This window comes from Orcinus orca, chromosome 13 (assembly GCF_937001465.1).
Source record: "Orcinus orca chromosome 13, mOrcOrc1.1, whole genome shotgun sequence".
Lineage (NCBI taxonomy): Eukaryota > Metazoa > Chordata > Mammalia > Artiodactyla > Delphinidae > Orcinus > Orcinus orca.
Window position 1 is genome coordinate 70,678,540 of NC_064571.1, and position 20,053 is coordinate 70,698,592.

Below are 20,053 nucleotides of genomic sequence, written 5' to 3' on the forward strand. Positions count from 1 at the left end.
ATCCTTTACCACGCCAACCAAGAGACGAAAAAGAAAAAAAGAAAAACTGTTTATTATGGTCAACAGCACAAATGGGAACCGGTACTAGTCCACTCCTGGACTGGGTCTACAACACCCAGGGTTGTGCAAATTTCCATCCTCCTTCCGACGGCGGCCTCTGCCTTGGGAGGGAGGATCTGCTGACCAATGATGTCTAGGAAGCAAATCTCCCTGGCTGGACTATGATAGGGATGATCTTTAGTCAGTAGGAAGACCTATGTGGTTCATGAAGCCTTGGCTTTTCGACGTTGAGTCCCCCAAAGGAGGGTGGAGATGGATAACGTGGTGGATCCCAGAATACCAAAGAACATGAGCAGTGAGAAGGAGCCCTGTGAATAACAGACCAAAAAAACTTCACACAGGGTTACACCAAGGGCTTACAACCTAACACCCAGTTCTTTCCTAGCATACCTGTCCCCTCACCCAGGGCAATTCTCTTATAGTTTCCTTCTCTAGGTGATTTGCATCAGCTCCTGGTCTTATGGCTCTTCTTTCAGAGAGGTACTTACTCTATGCATTTCTCTTATCCCTAATTAGAAGACCTAATTCCTCACCTGGCGCATACACTTGTAGCCATGGAAGCCTTCAGCACAAACACACTGCAAGCGACCTGGACCATCAGGTGCACAAGATCCATTCTCAGGACACATTTCTGGGAGCCAGAGAAAAACAGAGAACATCACTGGATTTCATTAGGTATGTTTCCCAAATATCTCCTTCAACTTAGATTCTCTCAACTGTTTCTAGGTCAAAGGTAGCGAGGAAAGATTACAGATAATCAGAACATTGTCATCATCATCATAAAATTATTTAAAAAATATTAACAAAAGGTTAAGACCTTTTCTCTCCGAGGGGTTAAAGCTTCAGAAACCCAAACAAAAGGCACTTAAGCAACTTTACTGTCTTTCTGATCTAAATCGGAGAATACAAGAGAGGAAGGGCAGTTTCTGGAGGGGTGGAGGTGAGACAACATACCTGGGTCCCCAGTGCTGTTGCAAAGGTTCCTTTGTTCTTGGCAGGTTTGGTTGTTTATATAAGAAGTGATAGTTTTCCAAGCATTAATACCTCCAGGACAGTTGACATCTTGTGGCAGTATCCTGAACACAACACAGGCAGTCATAATATGCAGCCTGAAGTTGCTGAGTTCACAGCACTGCCTCTCTTTGGTTCTCTCCCACACCCCACACCTCTTACTCACAGAGTCTGGAGCTGGGTAAAGCCACGGAAGGTGTTGGCCAAGTCACCCTGGAGGGAGTTTGCCTGCAGGTCTCTGCAAAGCACACACTGTTAGCACTGTGCTCTAGGAAAGCACCTTACTTCCATTCACACATGAATGTGTGTGACTGGTAATCCAGTGTGTTTCTGGACTGGTAATCCAGTTCTCATTCTGAGTTGTCCAAATGTAGACAATATTTAAACATCCTTTTAGGAGTCCATCCTCAAAGACTTTCCCATCAACCCTTTGCCATAATCACCTTTTGGGAAGGATAATTAACGACTTACATGATGATAGCAGTACGCGCCTGAGGAAAGTATGGACCGGGGTCCTTCAGAGAGCAGTTCTGGAGATCCAGCCTGAGGAAATAGGTAATCAGCAAAACTGTGTGTCTCTCCCCTTCATCCAAGGTAAGCTAATACAACCCCCTTATCAGCTAATATTAATTGAACACAGCTGTGTCGGGGCCACAACCTAGGTACTCTGGTAGATGTTTTAATCCTGCATTGTCCAATTAAGTCACCACTAGCAACATGCAGCTACTTAATTTAAATTTAAAAAATTCAGTCTTTCATTTGCACTAGCCACATTTCAAGTGTTCAGTAACCACTAAGGTGGTTAGTGGCTACTGTATTGGAAGGTACCGATACAGAACATTTTCATTGTGGCAGAAAGTTCCACCGGACAGTACCGTTCTTATCAGTATATCTATGCATCTGTGCATATATTGAAAGAAATTTGTTTCTTGTCAGGATTAGTGAAACTCACTCACATTGTAATATTATGATTCTCAGATCCACAAAAGGCCATCATATGGGAAAAAAATTCAAGTCACATAAATGAAAGTTTTTTCCAAGTGCATTTCCTACCACAGATTGGATGGATGTAAACTACTGGATATTAAGGTCCATGCCACACTATTTTTTATTCAGTATCTATTGCTGTCTGTTCCTTTATTCTACAAATATTTACTGAGTGCCTACTAACTGCAAAATTTCGGAGAATTAAAAATAACATTCAGTATCTTAGCTTGCAAGTGGCTTACAATGTAGTAGGGGAACAAGACCATCACCAAAAATAAAAACAACATTAAATTAAAATATGAACAGTATATAAAATTAATTTGAGTGGTACAGACACTAAGAATTAGAGGAAATAAAAAATAAAAAGAAATTACTCTGGTTTTTAGTAGTAGGGAACATTCACAAAAGATGTTGGAATTAAAGGACAGATATGTTTTAATTTGGTGGAGGAAGGCAATTTTAGGTAAAGAGAGAGGTTTGAACAAAGAAAGAAAGGCGGAATGCTTTTGGAGGTAGGAGTCTGGCTGCTGCCAGACCCTCATGAAGGGTTTGGGTGGACAAATAATTGAAAGTAATGCTGAAAAGGTGGGTTGGGCCAGTCTATGGTAGTTTCTGGTTTGAACTTTATCCTAGGACAACAGACAATTATAAGTCTAATTTTAAAGCCAGAGAGTAATAAGGGAAAAAAATTGGTTTTCATAAAGTTTAATATAAAGAAGTATTTAGGCAGATAAGGGAAAGAGAAGAATGGAAGCAAGACATGAGACATTTTGAGTCTGAAGTGAGGGTGCTCTGAAAGAGGAAATGTTTAACAGGAACCTAGAGGTACCCACATGTATCTGGAGCTTGGAGAGAGGTCAAAGGAAACTAAAAGAGATCTAGTTTTGGGAGACACCTGCATAATGGTTGAAGCCATAAGAGGTGGATTCTCAAGAGTGTAAGAGGAAAACAATGCAGAGACTAATCTGCATAAGGGGACAAGAAGAGAAATTTGCATCAAAGACAAACATGAATTAATGAGAAGGGGAAGAAAACCATATTCCATAGTGTCCTTCAGGCCAAAGGAGTCATTTCATGCAGACACACAGTAAATAAGCCAAAGAGTTGACAATAAACAAAAGAAACAAGCTTAAAAAAATGCTAAAAATTATGACTTTTATGCATTTCAACCAGGAAGAACCACAGGGTTGTTTACTTAGCCAAAAATGCTATAACAGATTAAAAAGTCTGAGACTCATGGTTTAGATGCCTCCAAAACAGGCACGAATATTTATCTCAAAAGCCAATCAGGCAAGCCTTGAAGAATTTGGTTTGGGAACTCTTTTCCAGTATCCAGGGATGTCTTCTCCTCCCTCACCCCAGGATGGTGCCCTTCCTATTCAGGCAGCAGCGGGCGTGCAGCATTAGGTCTGATGTCTGCTTACAATAAAGAGCCACTTCTGACAAATTTTGCACACTCCCTGGACACTGGATGCATATCTGCAGAAGAAAGAAAACTATTAGGACTCCAGAAAGAAAAGCCAAGAAACAAACAAGGATCAAAAGTTAACTGCCAGTACACTCTCCAGAAATCCTCTAACACAGGGCATGGACGTGTCCTACCTTTATGTCAGGTTTACTAGAAGACGCATTTCTTCCCCTTGGAACCAGGCGCCAAAACAGCGCACCAGAGAATTTCTGTACCAGATCTTGTCCAGGGAAGGACCTCATCTTTGAGAATCACTATTCAGACATACATATTATGCCCTCTCCAATGACTTCTCAATCTGCCAGCCCCGATTTGGCGGGTGTAAAAGGACTGCAGGTACACAAAGAACTCATCAAGCATTACAGAAAGTACAGTCCTGCCAACGCACGATACACGGCATTCGTACGCTGTTAAGCTTGCAGAATGGCCAGAGGTCTCGTTTGTAGAAAGAACGACTTAAAGTTATTCAACGATTTTAAGGTGCAAGGAGGTCAAATTTAGAAGGTCTTTGGACGTCGGCAAGGAGAAGGCGCTGCGAGACAGCGGCCTGAGTACTCGGAGTGGGAGCTGTATGGGCTACGTCTAGGGAGGCCCCAGGGACGAAATCGGGGCTGCGCGGAAGCAGAGGAGTGGGGAGAGCCGAGGGCCGGCAAGCAACTCTGTTTCAACCCAACCTTTAATTTGCTTCAGTACCTCGGGTAGCGCCAAAGCCCTTTCCACGCTCAGAACGAGGAGTAGGGTTGCAGCCCAGGGCACCACGGTCAAAGGACTGTCGAGCCCGCGAAGGGCCATTTTCCGCTTCCTCTGTCCTTCTTGGCTGATCGCGAGACTTGCGCGTGTGGCCCCGCCTCCCACCGTGTCACGCCCTCGCCGGGGCGTGGCCTAGTCTGCCAGGCTAGTCCGTTGGGCCCGTCGGTCCGGGGAGGGCTAGGGGACGCTGCTAGTCGCGGAGGTCAGCGCTCTTCTCTATGTGCCCCAGTCCTCGTTCGCGGGGGACTGACCACCCCCTTCTCCTTTTCCCCCTTAAGCGAAGGCCTCCCCGTCACTGCTCCCTCAGCCCCGTGTTCCTTGCGCTTGGAGCCGGAGTCGCGTATCCGTAGCGGCTGGGGGTTAATCCATTTGCCCTCAGTAAACATGGCGGCGCGGCGACGTGGGCGGGCAGGGGGCGGGACCCCGCTGTCACCCGGTTTGGCGCTGCGGGGCCGGCTCTCAGGCGGCTGCCGGACCCACGTGTGGAGACCCGGCAGGTGGGCCGGACTGGGGCGGGCCGACAGGGGGTGGGCCGGAGCACAGAGGCTCGGGAGAGTGGCGTCAGGGTGGGAAGGGACGAGGAGGGGAGGAGAGGGGAGGAGCGGAGAGGTGAGGGGCGGAATGGGCCGGCCCCTAGAGTGGGGGCCCGGGAAGATCGGAGGTGCCGGCGACGAGGTGGTAGTAGTCCTGCCGCCTCGCGTGTGGAGGGAAGGAGAGAAGCCAGGAAATAAAGAGGGTAAGGGTGATGGAGGAGCGAAGGGCGAAGGGCAAACCCTGTCGGGAAGGGACGAGCCGGAGCACCCTGTCTCCTTCAGCTCAGTCCTGAAACCACGTGGCGTCCTGTGTTCTGGCGAGGAGGTAGGGGCGGGATAGATGCTTCCCTAACTCCTCATTTCTTTGCCTTCCCAGAAAAAGGGAGCGATGCAGATTTCGGGAAGAACCACGGGACCGTCTTAGCCTTGGCTGGGCCACGGAGGTAAGGGAAAGACGAGCGCTGTCCCGTGGTGGCCCGGCGCCCTGACCGAAGGGCGCCAAGCGAGCCCCGTGCCGGGAGGGACTGAGTGTAGGCTTTGGTTAGGGTTAGAAGAAGCTCATCAAAGCTAACCAAAGCTCGTCTTCAGTAGCCTGGCTTCCCTTCCACCTACCCCCAGGTGTCTGGAATCTCCTGAAAGGATTTACCTTCAGAGGGCTGGCACATTTTCTAAGGCATTAGTAGTTACTAGCATTTTAATGAGAGCCCCTAAAGCCTTTCAGAGCTTGAGGAATTCCAGGCACAAAGACAGATTTTTTTTTTTTAGTAATTTCCTTGGGAGCTATGCAATTTTTTTAAATTAATTTATTTTATTTTATTTACTTTTGGCTGCATTGGGTCTTTGTTGCTGCGCGCAGGCTTTCTCTAGTTGCGGAGAGCAGGGGCCTCTCATTGCAGTGGCTTCTCTTATTGCGGAGCACGGGCTGTAGGCACACGGGCTTCAGTAGTTGTGGCGCGTGGGCTCGGTAGTTGTGGCTCGTGGGCTCTAGAGCACAGGCTCAGTAGTTGTGGTGCACGGGCTTCGTGGCTCCGTGGCACGTGGGATCTTATTGGCCTAGGACTCGAACCCGCATCCCTTGCATTGGCAGGCGGATTCTTAACCACTGCGCCGCCAGGGAAGTCCACAAAGATGGATTTTGAAGGCATCTTTTTGGGAAGGTTTATCCTTCAGTGGCACCTTTGCCTTTTGCAGGAGTCAAAGCAATTCACTTTGTGACCAAAGTGAGAGTGGAGTTAGGGTGGTGAAGGACGATTCTTTTTCTTGTCTGTGTGTATCTTGGACTTTTTAAAAGAGTCCCACAGCCCGCTGTTGGTGCCCTGTGTGTTAGAGTTTTAGTGAAACAAGTTACCTCTTACTTTTGGCTCCCCTCTTCTGCAAATCCATGGGGTTTAGATCAGTGTACGGTTGTTGCTGTGTTGCTGTTGTGGTTGTTCGGCCACGCCACACGGCATGTGGGATCTTAGTTCCCCGACCTGGGATCCAACCCATGCCCCCTGCAGTGGAAGCACAGAGTCTTACCACTGGACCACCAGGGAAGTCCCCACTGTAGCAGTTTTAGAAGGCCACTATCCTGTTCTTAGAATCATGTCTAATGAAGCCTTTGTTTCTGGGTCAGGTTTTTCCTGTCTTGCCTGGCTCTCTCTTCAGCCATCCAAGAGAGTTCTCTGTATCTCATGCAAATAGAATCCACAGGAACCCTGCCAGCTTACCCCAGCAGTAGAGGGTCTCCATTTCTGTACATCTGTTTTCCTGTCTATACTTGGACCTTTTTCCTTTCTCCAACCACCTGCCTAGCCATATCATTAACGCTTTACCTCTACACAGTGTTATGTGCACACAGCAGGCATCTTTTCTCCCCTTAGTCTCTGGTAGTTCCCGTCACCACTTTCACAGTAATAAAAACTTGCCAAAGAGGAGTGAGAAAACTCAAGGTGTTGCAATGCACAAAGGCCCAGGGCCTCTTTAGGTTCAACCCGAGTGGCCTGTTGGGAACATTGTTCTGGGGACTAACATTTGTGACTCAGTAGAACATGTGATTCAAGAGTTGCCAACTCTGATTTCCTCTCCATTGGCTCCAGGAGGTTCAGAGTTCAGGACTGGTTTGCATGAGGTCATATCTCGCCAGCCAGGCAACATCTGTCCAAGAACACAGTGTAGGAGAGCCGAAGACAGCTAGGCTGATCTTTCTCCTAGTGGACAAGGACAAAAGACATAGTTTATATTCATCTCTCTCTAGATTAGTTGAAATTTAATCTTTGCTTCAGGAGTGACTGACAGCAATTAACACTCTGCTCCAGCCCTTGTTCTGGGAGCAGTGAAGGAGGGGCTCCTGGTGAATTAGCTGTCATACCTACTGACAGCATTGTTTTTTCTCCCTTGTTTTATATCATGCTGTATAACCCTAGGGAACTATAGAGTGTCATATAAAGTACAGAACCTGAGACATGGTGTTTTGAAAGTGGTAGGTATGGTTACTTATTTATTATTGTTAACGTTTATAAAGTACATAACACACTGCTGGATTATATGACAGGTGTTCAAAAAATGTTAACTAACATCGTATTAGGTTATCTAAATTCATGGGCCTCAGTGTGTTTGTTGGTAAATGAGGGGGTTGCAATAGTGATCTCTTAAGATTCCTTTAAGTTTTGACATACTGTGATTTGGTCCTTGTTCTGAGGATAATGTAGGTATATTCTTTGAGGATTAGTATTTCTTGTGCAGGAGTTAGAAAAGCAACTTTCCCATCTCTCAGCAACTCTTTTCTAGTTCCCCCTTGCACACAGTGCCAAGTGTGACTTACAGTGAAAGCCTAATCCATCTAAGAATGCTATTGAATGTGAGCTCCCTGCTCCCCATTCTGGAGCCTCTAGGGCCGAGCTGGAGTTTGGGGGCTGTAGGGTGATAGGGCCATTTGGTCCACAGCGATTGGTTCCCTGAAGGGTCCAGAACAAATAGCTGCTGAGCTTCCCTCTACTCCCAGTTCCTCACCTCACCTCAGCCACTTACAGACCAGATCCTCAGCCTCTGCCCAGCTGCAGACACACAGCTTCTCCAGGCAGCTTTGATTCAGAGCAGGGATTGCTTCTTGAGGTGGGTGTCTGCGCCCGAGGGAAGGACCACGTTCCCTGACTTTCTCTTGCCCGCAGCTCCCTGGCTGCTTTGCTTGTTTCCAAAGTGCCCCTGTAATTGTAACTGTGAAACCCTGGCTCCAGCATGTTGCCGTCTCACTTTTGTTGTTGTTGTTGTTGTTGTTGTTGTTTTGTTTTGCGGTACGTGGGCCTCTCACTGCCGCCGCCCCTCCCGCTGTGGAGCACAGGCTCCGGATGCGCAGGCCCAGCGGCCATGGCTCACAGGCCCAGCCGCTCCGTGGCACGTGGGATCCTCCCGGACCGGGGCACGAACCCGTGTCCCCTGCATCGGCAGGCGGACTCTCAACCACTGCGCCACCAGGGAGGCCCCTGTCTCACTTTTGAAAGGCACCACTCTTCCTGGATCTCCTACTGACTGTGGTGTCATAGGTGGAGGAGCTGAGAGGTGGGTGGCCGGCCTTATTAAGTAGTGTTGGGAGAACAGAGTGGTTGGCCTGGGGTTGCCTGAAATGGAATTTGGCGCTGCCGTGGAGGTGGCCTCCCCGGTGATCAGTGTTGAGAAGGGCTGCTGTTCGGACGGTGACACTGAGGGTCACGGGGGTGCAGGTACTGAGGCTGGGAGAGTGGAGGAGGCCATGCTGTCATTCGTCTCTGTTTCTTCCTCCCGGCTGGCTTGTGGCGCCAGGCTGGGCTCTGCTGGCTTAGTACATTGTAATGACTGGGTCTGTGCCTGCAGGTGGGGGCAGGGAATTCTGAGAAGAACCATGGGCTAGAGTTGATTTTTCTTTCACTGCTAGGGTGGAGACCTAAGAAGGTTCTTAAGTTTCACAGCTGTGCACACCCAAAAAGGACTTGGCCAAGTAGTTGTCTCCTGGCCATCTCAGTCTGCTGCTTCCTCCCTCCCCTCTCTGCCCTACCAAACCCATATCAGTATCTCCACACCTTCAAGGGCTGCCACGGAGCTGGCTGGCCCAAATCTGATGGGTGTGGGATGCACAGGCCCAAGGGTGGGTGGCCATGAAGGCAGGGTAGGCCTGACTAAGAGCCGCTTTCTTTGCAGCTCACCCGGACAATGTCACTTGGTGGTGGAGGAGGACGGTGAGACGTTGGCTGGGAGTCAGATTGTAGCCACTTGCCTGCCACTGCCCAGCCAAGGGGCAGCCCAGAGCCCAGGAGCAGCAAGTGGCTGCAGGTCACAGACACAGAGAGGGTATGAGTGTGGCGGTGAGCACCTCCGCTCCCCTCCCCCCAGCCTCAGACACCAACATGGTCACATCCACCTTCTCCCTGGTGGACTATGTGGTCTTTGTCCTGCTGCTGGTCCTCTCCCTTGCCATTGGGCTCTACCATGCCTATCGTGGCTGGGGGCGACATACCATCGGCCAGTTGCTGTTGGCGGACCGCAAAATGGGCTGCTTTCCTGTGGCGCTGTCCTTGCTGGCCACCTTCCAGTCAGCCGTGGCCATCCTGGGTGTGCCGTCCGAGATCTACCGATTTGGGACACAGTATTGGTTCCTGGGCTGCTCCTATTTCCTGGGGCTGCTGATCCCAGCACATGTCTTCATCCCAATCTTCTACCGCCTGCATCTCACCAGTGCCTACGAGGTAGGTAGGGAGGAGCACATAGGACCCCCAGAGTCAGGGGTGGAGAGGAGGAACAGGGCACCTAGGGATCTGGGCCCCTGGATCTCCTTTGCCTGATGAGAGTGACAGGGAATACATTGTGTGTTTATAAGTTCTGTCTGGTTGAAGTTGGGCGGGGTGGGAGTTGGGGGAGAAGAAGGGTGCTGTGCTGAGTGGGGCCCAGAGTGGATACGAGTTGGATATTTCCTCTGCTCCTAGGTTTCTTGAGGGAAGTTTTGTGTGAATTGTTGGGGGTGGAGTGGAGAGAAATACCTTTTTATAAAAAAAAAAAATCTACTCCTACCTAGTACCTGGAGCTCCGGTTCAATAAAGCTGTGCGGGTTTGTGGGACCGTGACCTTCATCTTCCAGATGGTAAGTGGAATGAGGATAGAAATTGAGCCTGATGCATGGTAGGGGGAACTGGACTTAGGCTTGCTGAGGCAGCTGGAGCCTTCCTTGCTCTCAGACTAGCAAGATTGAAATTCCTGCTAGCCCCCAGAGGCATCCTGCTTCCCATTCCTTCCAGTTCCGGTGCAGATACTATGGTGGCAGCAAGCCAAACTTTGGAAGAAGGGAGAGGGGGGTGAGCCTAGGTGAAGGGAGGCCATTGGGATATTGGAGCTGAGGTCCATCTTTCCTCCTCTCTCTGCCCACCCTCATCTCCTCTTCCCCTCACATTCTCTTTTCCATACCCGACAGGTAATCTACATGGGGGTTGTCCTCTATGCACCATCACTGGCCCTCAATGCAGGTGAGGAGTCACAGCCCCTGACTCCCAGCCACAGCAGGCTGGGAAGAACCTTTGGGAGGGGCAGGTAGAGGAGAGTGTGCAGAAAAGAATCCAACCTTGACCAGGGTATTATTTCACTGCCTGGGCCCTTGGCTGGTCTCTACTAGAGGTGGAAAGCTAATCAAACATTACCAGGCCCCATCTGAATTGGTTAATCAACACCTTTTGGTGGAGCTTTGCAAACTTTTTTTTTCCGTTGTGGTAAATGATTTATAGCATCCTTAATGACTAAATGCTTCATATCTTACCAAGGCTTCTCTGGCTTCTCTGCTGGGAAACCCTCCTCGGGAGACAGGAATGTGACTTTTATCTGTTTACAGTGACTGGCTTTGATCTCTGGCTGTCAGTGCTGACCCTAGGCATTGTCTGTACCGTCTACACTGCTCTGGTAAGCGCAGTTAGTCTTAGGGGAGGGAGAAGAGGTGAAATTGGGAGGGAGATGGGAGGAAAGAGAAAAGATGGCATAAGATCAATAGGTGGGTGGTAGATGAGATAAGAATATAGGTGAGGAGAGGGCATGACCTTCTAGGGTGCTGTGAAATGGGATGTAGGAGATGGGATGGGCTTATGGTGGGGGGTGGGGGATGAAGGTGGGGGTGGGCTGGGAGTGACGTCGGCAGAATCTCAGCAGCTATACACCGCTGGCGGCTGTCTGGTGCCCTCGCTGGTGGTGTGGCTTCGTAGACAGCTGTGGCAGGTGTGCTGTCTTTTCCCTGCAGGGTGGACTGAAGGCAGTCATCTGGACAGATGTGTTCCAGACCCTGGTGATGTTCCTAGGGCAGCTGGTGGTTATCATTGTGGGGTCGGCCAAGGTGGGCGGTTTGGGGCACGTGTGGGATGTGGCTTCCCAGCATGGCCTTATCTCTGGAATCGAGTAAGTACACCCCTTCCCCGGCTGGGGTCTATAGTGCCTGACAGCTGAGCCCATCTAGAGCCTGCGCTTAGGGCTGTAGTAAGCAGAGGGCAAGCTGTGGAAGTTGAAGTGCAGCACTGAGGCCAGTGGGAGGCTGGCACTGTGGAGATGGGTGAGCACAGCGTTCTGGCCGGTGGTTGAGTGTCAGGATGTTTTTAGCACCTGGGATGAGGCTATGGTTGGAGGGATGGAGCCACCCCCTCCCCACCCAACCTGCTGCCCTGTCTTGAGTCCAGCTTCGCCCTGGCAGCCATCTCTCTGCCCTGCCCCCTGTTGTAGGAGGGCGGGGAAGGCTGAGTCTCTGGGGCAACAGTGACATGTTGGTGTCTCTGGCAGGCTGGATCCGGACCCTTTTGTGCGGCACACTTTCTGGACGCTGGCCTTCGGGGGTGTCTTCATGATGCTCTCCTTGTATGGAGTGAACCAGGCTCAGGTGCAGCGCTACCTCAGTTCCCGCACGGAGAAGGCTGCAGTGCTGTGAGTGCAGGGCCAGGAAGACCGGGGAGCACAGGCTGGGGGAAGTGTGGGCCCCGGCTCCACTGAGGCAGTTGGGATGGGACAGGATGCTGTAGCGCATGCGCACCCATTGGGCAGGACGTGGAGTTGCTTTCTGGGGCTTGGGGACGTGCCTGCTAGCACCGTCTCCCTGCTTGGCACTGGCCTCTTTTGCAGCTCCTGCTACGCCGTCTTCCCTTGCCAGCAGGTGGTCCTCTGCATGGGCTGCCTCATTGGCCTGGTCATGTTCGCCTACTACCAGGAGTATCCCATGAGCACCCAGCAGACTCAAGCAGCCCCTGACCAGGTGAGAAGGCCTCCCTGACCCCTTTCCTGGACCCCCCCAAGGGGAGTGTCTGGGTGGCTGCAGGAGGGACTCCCACCCTGGGTGGGAAATGGATGGAAGGTCCTTCTTGTTCTGGAAATCTGCAATCCAGCATGTGAGGATCCCAGCCCCCAGCTAATCACAGTGCCCACCCTACTGAGGCGGGGACCTACCTTCACTGACTCACCGCTCTGCACCACCTGCTCTGTGGGAGCCTCCCGACAGCCTCATTTTACAGAGGAGAAAAGGACGCACAGCGGGGCGGCCAGCATGCTCAAGCCACACCACTCACTGGGGCAGAGCTGGGCTGTGGGCTGTGTCCTTCTCTCTCCAGAGCCTGCTTTCTCACCACTTACTGTGGGCTTGCCCTCAGTGCCTGGCCCCCCCTTCCTAAAGCACGCAGTCTCCAGACGCTGCCTGACATAAGCAGGGGAAGGGCGGTGTGCCCTGGGGATGGGCTTCTCTGAGGAGAGCTGTGCATTTCTGCTCCGCCTGCAGTTCGTCCTGTACTTTGTGATGGATCTCCTGAGAGGCCTGCCAGGCCTGCCTGGGCTCTTTGTTGCCTGCCTCTTCAGTGGCTCCCTAAGGTACACTCTTTGACCTTTTCCATCAGGCTAGACACAGCTGGCCCCTCCTTGGTACAAGGTGATGGGTGGAGCGGGGGTCCCTCTGAGTCTCTCATTGTGTTTGTTCATGTGTGAATGACAAGGGGCAGCTCATCTGTGTGGGACAGAGTGTATCCTCTCCTGGGAGAGTCCCCTTTTTGGTGAAGGATTCTTTTATGATACCAGGAATTGATCTACTTGAACCAAACCTGTACCCCACTCAGAGAAGGCCAGGTGTCCCTGCCTCCCAGGCCTCTTCCTCTTCTGCCAACTGTCAGGATGGTGTTTGGGCTGCACACGTCCTTGCCTGCCTTCAGGGTGCTAGTCCCTCAGTGGGGTCCTTTGTTTTGCGTTTCTCAGCTTCTGGACTTGTCTTTCTCTTTCTTCTTTCAGCACCATATCCTCTGCTTTTAATTCACTGGCAACTGTTACAATGGAAGACTTGATTCGACCCTGGTTCCCTCATTTCTCTGAAGTCCGGGCCACCATGCTTTCCAGAATCATCGGTGGGATTATGCTTCCTCATCTCTTCAGCCTTGTTCTTTCTAAGACACACCCTAAGAACTGTTGTCCATCTGCTTTGAAGCACCAGTTTTAGCCTGGGCTCAGCACTTGCCCAATGAAGCACCAACCTTGTTTACATGTCAGGGAATTTCCTGGGGAGGTCTCTGAGTCACATAAGAGTGAGGACGGGGTGGGAGAGACCTGGAGGTGGGGCCTGAGGTAATGTGCCCTGTTTCCAGGGACACAGAGGTAGTAGTTGGGCTGGGGAAGGAGCTTTGCTCTGCTTTTCCCTGTTTTATTGTGTTAACTCACATCTGCTTGTTTCCTCCTTTCTTTTTCCCCAGCCTTTGGCTACGGGCTGCTTTGTCTGGGAATGGCCTATATTTCCTCCCAGATGGGACCTGTGCTGCAGGTAATGACTATGGAGGGAAGGAAGCAATTTTTAAGGGAGAAAAGGAGCTGATTGAAACCAGAAATTGAAGAAGACAGCTATTGTGAAAGGAATGACATAGGGGCAGGTGTCAGAGATTCCCCTTTGATGAGCTTCCTTTAGCTGTGAACAGAGTCTCAAGTAGCCAGAAGCCCCAGGGTCATTGTTGGCTGAGAGATATCTAAGGATCGGCCTCAGGAGAACCCCGAGCACATTCCCTTAACCATTTCTGCCCTCTGGAATCCTGCGTTCTGATGATTCCAGGTAGAACAGATGGACAGATCTGACAGGTAGGGCTCAGAGGCAGTGGTGGTAGCGGTGCCACGCTGGTGAGACTGGGGATCTCTGAGCCTGAGTGTTCTTTGCTTTGTCTCAACCCTGTCCTCCGCAGGCAGCAATCAGCATCTTCGGTATGGTTGGGGGCCCGCTGCTCGGACTCTTCTGCCTTGGGATGTTCTTTCCTTGTGCCAATCCTCCTGTGAGTGACCCATCTGGCTCCACGGTCATGTGCGAGGGTGGACCTGGGGAACGACTTGGCAGGGCTCTCGCCGTGACTGCTGGGAACTTACGCGAAGGTTTGGTGGGGCTGGCATTGAGACAAGAGAATGTGCCGTTTCTCTGGGCAGGGTGCCATCGTGGGCCTGTTGGCTGGACTGATCATGGCCTTCTGGATCGGCATTGGGAGCACAGTGAGCAGCCTGGGCTCTGGCAGAGTGCCCACTCCCTCTAATGGGTCCAGCTTTTCCCTGCCCAGCAATCTGACTGCTGTCACCATGGCCACACTGATGCCCTCGACTACTATCTCCAAGTGAGTCAGAGCTCACTCTCTTTCTCCTTGCGGAGAACAGCTCATTTCTGAGGGGTTTTCCAGGGGCCTTGCTAAGGGATGGCCACCAGAGGACTTGGGCCAGCTGTCGGGTGTTGGGTCCCAGGATTCTAGGACCGTGTAGGAGGGTGGAGCCAGGTGCCTGTGGAATGCCTGTCACTGAATTGCTAATTGTCCTCACCCTCTGCTCTCCCCAGACCCACAGGGCTACAGCGGCTCTATTCCCTGTCGTATTTATGGTACAGCGCTCACAACTCCACCACGGTCATTGTGGTGGGCCTGGCTGTCAGTCTGCTCAGTGGTGAGGGGCTGTGGCATGGGGGCACAGGGAAACAAGGACCAGCTGAGGGAGGGCACTCAGGGGTCTGGAATCTGGAGCTCAGGGAATCCTGGGCTCCTGGGTGCCTGGAACAGTCACGCTTCTTGGTGGAGCTCAAGGAGGTGGGCGGGGACTGGGGGTTTAGAGTCCTGAGAGAAGGGGGTGAGCAGGGGGCTGCGGGAGTGACCTGGTTACACAGTAGGAGCCTCAGGAGCGCTTTGTCTTCAGGCGGAATGCGGGGCCGGACCCTGAACCCTCGGACCATTTACCCAGTGTTGCCGAAACTCGTTGCCCTCCTGCCCATGTCCTGTCAGAAGCGACTTCACTGCAGAACCCACAGCCAGGTAGTACGTCTGTTGTCAGATCGCCCCTCCCTTCCCTCTCAGGCTACTGCCGGGCCTCCTGAGTTCCTGTGCCTCCCTTTTCTTTCTCCTCCCAGCCCCCCTTTCTCTGCTGATCGGCCTGAGCTGGACTGTCCCGCAGCAGCTGCCTGGCTCCTTCCCACAGGGGAGCGGGGGCTTGGTGGGCAGAAGGGTCTCGGCCCCGAGAGGCCGCAGCTGCTGGCCTTTCGTCTCCGTCCTCCCAGCCCCGTGCTCATCCCCGGGCCTGCTCCTCGTTGGCCTCCTTTCTAGCCAGGATCAAAGCAGGGTCACCTTTCCTGCAAGAGAAAGGGGAGGTTCCTTCACCTCCCTTTGCCTCACGTTCACCCCACCCACTCCCTTTGCTCTGTGTTCCCCAGGATCTCTCTGTGGACACGGCTGTGTTTCCGGAGAAGGTGAGCAACGGGATGCTGAGGGGCAGCAGAGACAAGGAGGCCGTGGATGTGCCTGAGGAAGGCCCAGCCCACCAGGGGATCAGCCCCACCTTCATCGTTCAGGAGACCTCACTGTGATCTGGACTCGGGACCCAGCCCCAGAGACCACCCTGTGACACAGGAATGAGTTCCTTGGTGATCCTCAGGGGTGGTCAAGGACTGGATGACCTCGCCCGCACCACAGGGCCTTGTTCTTGGGAGTTTGTGCTGCAGTAGAAGCTGTCATGTCACGGGAGGTGTGAGAGTAGGACAGGGTTTTTCCTTGTTCCTTGCCAGTCTGTTCTCTAGAGAACCAGGCTTGCAGAGGGTAGGATTTTGCCAGAGAAAGGGATAGAGGTGAATCCTCTGACAAAAGGATAATGGCTTCTAATTCCGCATCATCAGGCTCCTTTGAAGTGAATAGAAATAGCAGTGCTGGACCCACTTTGTCAAGATTGACCATCTCCCCGTAAAACTCAGCTGCGTCGGCCAGCTGTTGCTTCCCTCGCAGTCCCCTTGGAGCACACGTTCTGTCAGCCACAGAGGGCCCCTGTGGCACTACTTTCAGGTTGTCTGTGATACCCAGGCCCCTCTCATTATCTGTCTACCTCCATTCTTGAGAGGGAGGTTTTGGTGTCCCTGAGAGGTGTCTCGGAGCATACAGGTATATTCATCTCCCTTGTGTAGAGTAGGGAAGCTTTCCCTTTTCCTCGCTGCCCCACCCTCCACCTCTGTAATGGGTACTTGGAGATGGGGAAAGTGTTAATTTAAGAAACTAGGGCATGACCAGGTCCACTGTGGAGCGTGCCATCCGCCTGACTCCTGAGCCACGCCACCCTAGTGGCATTTGGTCATTCATGCTGTTTCCTTTTGGAGTTTCTTCCCCACATTTCTTTGTTCCTAGGGAGTAAAAACTGCTATTGGGCTAGAATTTGGGCTTCTGTACTGTCTGCACCTGCTCTTGTCCACCTTAGTGCTATCCCTGACAAAGATAAAGAGCCCCTCTTCCCATGCACAGGTCTTCCTCTGCTGAGGAGAGAGGCACAGGGGACCAGTGATGGCTTGGTGAGGTTTCTGGTCTCTGTGGCTGATGTGTCTACAGGGGGTAGCATTGTGCTTATGGGGTGGAAGATGCACACTTTCCCTCTGCTGCTTCTCTTCCCCTGTGGCTCAGTCTGTTCCCTGTCCCACCCACCATGTCCTCGACCAGTACAGTCACTGCTGCTCTGGGAATGTTCCCTTTGGGGCAGGAGGAAGAATGCTGCTGTTTGGCTTTTAAAAATAGAACATTCGAGGTGGATTTTAATGGTCTTGTGAAGAACACTTTGCTCATGTCCACCCACACCTGGTCTCTAGCTCTGCTTGGCCCCATCCAACTGCCCAGAAGCAGCTCTGGGAAAGCTCTCCAGGCCCCTCAGCAGAGACTTAGTCCCACACACATCCATGGCCAGTCCCAGAAAATGCCAGGTTGACTCTGCCCTGAGGTCTGCCCTCCTCTTGACAGCCCCCCACCTTGGGGCTGAGGGCCACTGCTCAGCCCACATCCCCACCCCAGCCAGCTGCTAGAGTTGTAGACCTAGCCGGGCTCTCATTTATTCATTCTTCAACATATTTATCCATCACCCACTTCATTCAAGGGCCTTACCTTGGCTGCCATCTTAGAGCTAAGGAAATGACTGTGCCACCCAGGGACTCTGCACCAGGTGCCACCGTTGGCCTTTGAGTTGCCCCTTTTTGTCTCAAATTCTTGCATTTTGGCTATATTTACATAGAAAAAGGGGAGACCCTACAGGACTCAGAACTTACAAGAATTATATTTAAGGGGAATGGTAAAAAACATTCATTCTCCATATAAGTCAAACTCTGTAACAGAACATAGATGTTCCTTTGTCTCTAACGCAGTAACTTTTATCTTCATGCAGAGTTTTAAAAGTACCATTTAATGATTGAGGGTGGAGTCCAATGGACAGACCTGGGTTCAAATACTGACTTCAGTTACTTCATCTATTAGGTGTGAATGTCACAGTTAAAGATTCAAAATTATATTGTGTGTAAAGGACTGATGCATTCCTTAAATGCCAGTTATTGTGATAATAATTGTAGTTTTCAAAGCACTTTTCATGTGCTACCTAATTTTATACTTCGGGAGAGAAGTACGTTCCATATCATCTGCATATTTAATGTATAAGGTAACTGGATTGCTTGCCTAGTGAAGGGTTGAAGCAGAGCTAGAACCCGGGTCTGTGACTCCCATTAGCCCACCAAAGTCACATCTCTTGCCTGGAAGCAGTGTCCTTTTTGATAGGGTGCTCACACAGGTGACAGGGTCTCTCCTGAGATAGCAGTCCAGAGAACAACGATGTACTAAATGGGGTGCTACTGTACCATCGTTCTAGAATCTTTCTAAGTCAGTGGCCTTCAAACCTTTCTTGAGACCCACAGTAAGAATGTATTTCACAGCATGACCCAGTATACTGATATATTGCGTTGTGTTACTAAAACATTTCATGAAAAAGTGTCTGTGGGTATAGCTAATATTTCTGGAGCTCTCCTTTTTCCTTCCCTCCTTGAATAATTCAGTCCTTAAGCCATTATGTGGAGCAGAGCAAGGTAGGCACTCATGCTGGGGGCTAGGTGTCAGAGCACAAGTGAAAGGAGGGAGGCCATGCACAGGAGTGGCCCAGCTTGAATGCCAGAGCCCAAGCTGGATGAGGAGAGTGTCCATGGGGGTCGGGAGCCTGGTGTGGGGTTGGAGAAAGAGAAAGGAGCCCTCACAGGAGAAAAGACGTGCGGGTTGTCAGCTGGAGTGAGTGAGGTGGGAGCCTAAGGGGGGGGCAGCTTGACGTGGGGTGTCAGCATGAGGAGTGCATCCACAAGGTAGGTGGCTCAGCATGGCTTGTCCGAGCCAGTGTGTGTGTGTGTGAAGGCGGCGGGACTTCCCTGGCAGTCCAGAGGTTTAGATTCCGTGCTTCCAAGGCAGGGGATGCGGGTTCGATCCCTAGTCGGGGAACTAAGATCCTACATGCTGTGCGGCCAAAAAAAAAAGAATGAAGAAGGCATCTACAGGTGCGAGCAACACATGCAAGCAGCTCACCCTGGGCTGTTAGAGTGCGAGTGCAGTGAGGAGGGCATCTATACAGGAGGAAGATCTGTCATCAGGTGGCAGTCCAAGTAGGGTGAGGGGGTCACTTGCCATAGAGGCAGCCAGTGGTGGGGAGATGAAGACGTCCACACAGGGGCCAGCCCATTACAGTCTCAGAGCCAGAGTAGGATGAGGAGGGCATATATGCGAGAGTGTTGGGGCTTTGACTGCATGCTGAGAGATTAATCAAATAAGTATATTAGGAATAACCTGAGCCACGTTTCTCACTAGTGGAGAAGGGTGTTACATGCATGGAAAGGGAGAAAGCAAGAATGAACTCTGTGGTGGTGGATCGGAGAAAGGGATATTCGCATGTGTTCATGGTTTTCAACAGATCTACGTAAATATAGAAATAAACAGGGAGGGAAGTAGCTCTGTCCACTGAGGGTTTGGGAGCAGAAGTGTGATAGCAATAAGTGTTTTGTGCCTAGATCTTGGATTCTAAATACCACTTTCCACTAAAACAACAACAAAAACCCAAGGCTTCTTGGAGAAATAGTTGATTCTAGGGCTGGGACCAAAGTACAAGATAGGCCTGGAACATCTTGTACCAGAAAGCAAAGAACTTATCAAGGAAAGATAAGATCATATCAAAGGACACAGAAGTTAGCTTGAAGGGACTCTCACTAGCCAAATCTGGAACATTCTGAGCATTAAAATAATAGTAATGGATTATAAGCTATTGAATGAAAAAAGGAAATCATGAATTCATACTGATAAAAGTAGTAAGTTGGAAATTAGATAAGGTATGGTATATTTATATAGTTTCAAATACTTCTCTCTGCACAAAATACTTAATTACAAGGGAAAAACAACTGTAGTGGAGAAGCCTGGCAGACACCATCTTAAGTGATCAAAATAAACATCATCTGTAATGGGATAAATCAGTCATGCATCACCTGATAAGATGCAAAGGGAAGAACATGTAATTACTTCTGTGATTCTCTTGTCAGAAATGTATAACCTGAATCTAATCATAAGAAAACATCAGACAAAATAAAATTGAGAGACATTCTATAAAATAACTGGCTTGTAATTATTGGGACCATAGCTGAAAATTAAATAGGATCTGAGTATTAGATGGAAGTAACATTAACTTCCTGACTTTGATGCTTCTGTTGTGGTTATGTAGGATAATGTTCTTGTTAGTAGGAAATACACAACCTCATGTATGATCTACTGATGTGTTGCAATCCGCTAAAAACACTGTAGTGCTAGGCTTCCTTCCCAGCTTTCAGACAGGGAATGGGTTTCTTTCCCACTTCCCACCACCAATGGTCCCAGAATTCCAAGGCCACCATGCATTTTCTATTTTCCTAAAGCGGTCATGTCCTCTGAGAAGCCATTTCTGGCTGTTCCCCTTCCTGTGAGAAGCAAAAGGGCTA

The 20,053-nt window shown here is 50.7% G+C and overlaps 2 protein-coding genes across 9 annotated transcripts in view; one reads left to right on the plus strand and one right to left on the minus strand.

Moving 5' to 3' along the window:
• Nucleotides 1–32: 32 nt before the first annotated feature.
• On the minus strand, nt 33–4,469 carry ATRAID (all-trans retinoic acid induced differentiation factor). Of its 3 annotated transcripts, none has more exons than XM_004268133.4 (7): nt 4,220–4,469; nt 3,416–3,537; nt 1,543–1,614; nt 1,238–1,309; nt 1,015–1,136; nt 594–691; nt 33–368 (listed from the first exon to the last, which is right to left on the minus strand). In XM_004268133.4, the coding sequence occupies exons 1-7, from the start codon at nt 4,316–4,318 to the stop codon at nt 264–266; spliced, it is 690 nt and encodes a 229-aa protein (XP_004268181.1). In that variant the 5' UTR covers nt 4,319–4,469; the 3' UTR covers nt 33–263. The 3 variants fall into 3 exon arrangements, with proteins under 3 accessions (XP_004268181.1, XP_033281015.1, XP_033281016.1); XM_033425124.2 differs by lacking the exon at nt 4,220–4,469 and adding an exon at nt 3,661–4,205; XM_033425125.2 differs by lacking the exons at nt 1,238–1,309; nt 4,220–4,469 and adding an exon at nt 3,661–4,209.
• A 177-nt stretch (nt 4,470–4,646) lies between these two features.
• Nucleotides 4,647–20,053, plus strand: part of SLC5A6 (solute carrier family 5 member 6) — a 32,339-nt gene continuing 16,932 nt past the window's right edge. The window contains exons 1-17 of one of the 6 annotated variants that reach the window (XM_033425120.2): nt 4,647–4,773; nt 5,186–5,252; nt 8,962–9,506; nt 9,833–9,898; nt 10,226–10,277; nt 10,637–10,704; nt 11,036–11,190; nt 11,566–11,706; nt 11,902–12,031; nt 12,548–12,636; nt 13,048–13,160; nt 13,503–13,570; nt 13,980–14,066; nt 14,215–14,396; nt 14,612–14,715; nt 14,962–15,080; nt 15,473–19,693. In XM_033425120.2, the coding sequence (XP_033281011.1) occupies nt 9,114–9,506; nt 9,833–9,898; nt 10,226–10,277; nt 10,637–10,704; nt 11,036–11,190; nt 11,566–11,706; nt 11,902–12,031; nt 12,548–12,636; nt 13,048–13,160; nt 13,503–13,570; nt 13,980–14,066; nt 14,215–14,396; nt 14,612–14,715; nt 14,962–15,080; nt 15,473–15,625 (1,920 nt within the window). In that variant the 5' untranslated portion in view covers nt 4,647–4,773; nt 5,186–5,252; nt 8,962–9,113 and the 3' untranslated portion in view covers nt 15,626–19,693. Of the gene's footprint in view, nt 4,774–4,855; nt 5,013–5,185; nt 5,253–8,961; nt 9,507–9,832; nt 9,899–10,225; nt 10,278–10,636; nt 10,705–11,035; nt 11,191–11,565; nt 11,707–11,901; nt 12,032–12,547; nt 12,637–13,047; nt 13,161–13,502; nt 13,571–13,979; nt 14,067–14,214; nt 14,397–14,611; nt 14,716–14,961; nt 15,081–15,472; nt 19,694–20,053 lie in introns of those variants that run through there. The other 5 variants (XM_033425119.2, XM_033425121.2, XM_033425122.2 and 2 more) reach the window with 5 other exon arrangements.

Coding starts and splice junctions, on each gene's coding strand:
- ATRAID (XM_033425124.2), bottom strand. CDS start 3,768: ATGAGGTCCTTCCCTGGACAAGATCTGGTACAGAAATTCTCTGGTGCG. Junction 3,538..3,660: donor CTAGTAAACCTGACATAAAG/GTAGGACACGTC, acceptor TTTCTTCTGCAG/ATATGCATCCAGTGTCCAGG. Junction 1,137..1,237: donor TTTACCCAGCTCCAGACTCT/GTGAGTAAGAGG, acceptor TGTTGTGTTCAG/GATACTGCCACAAGATGTCA.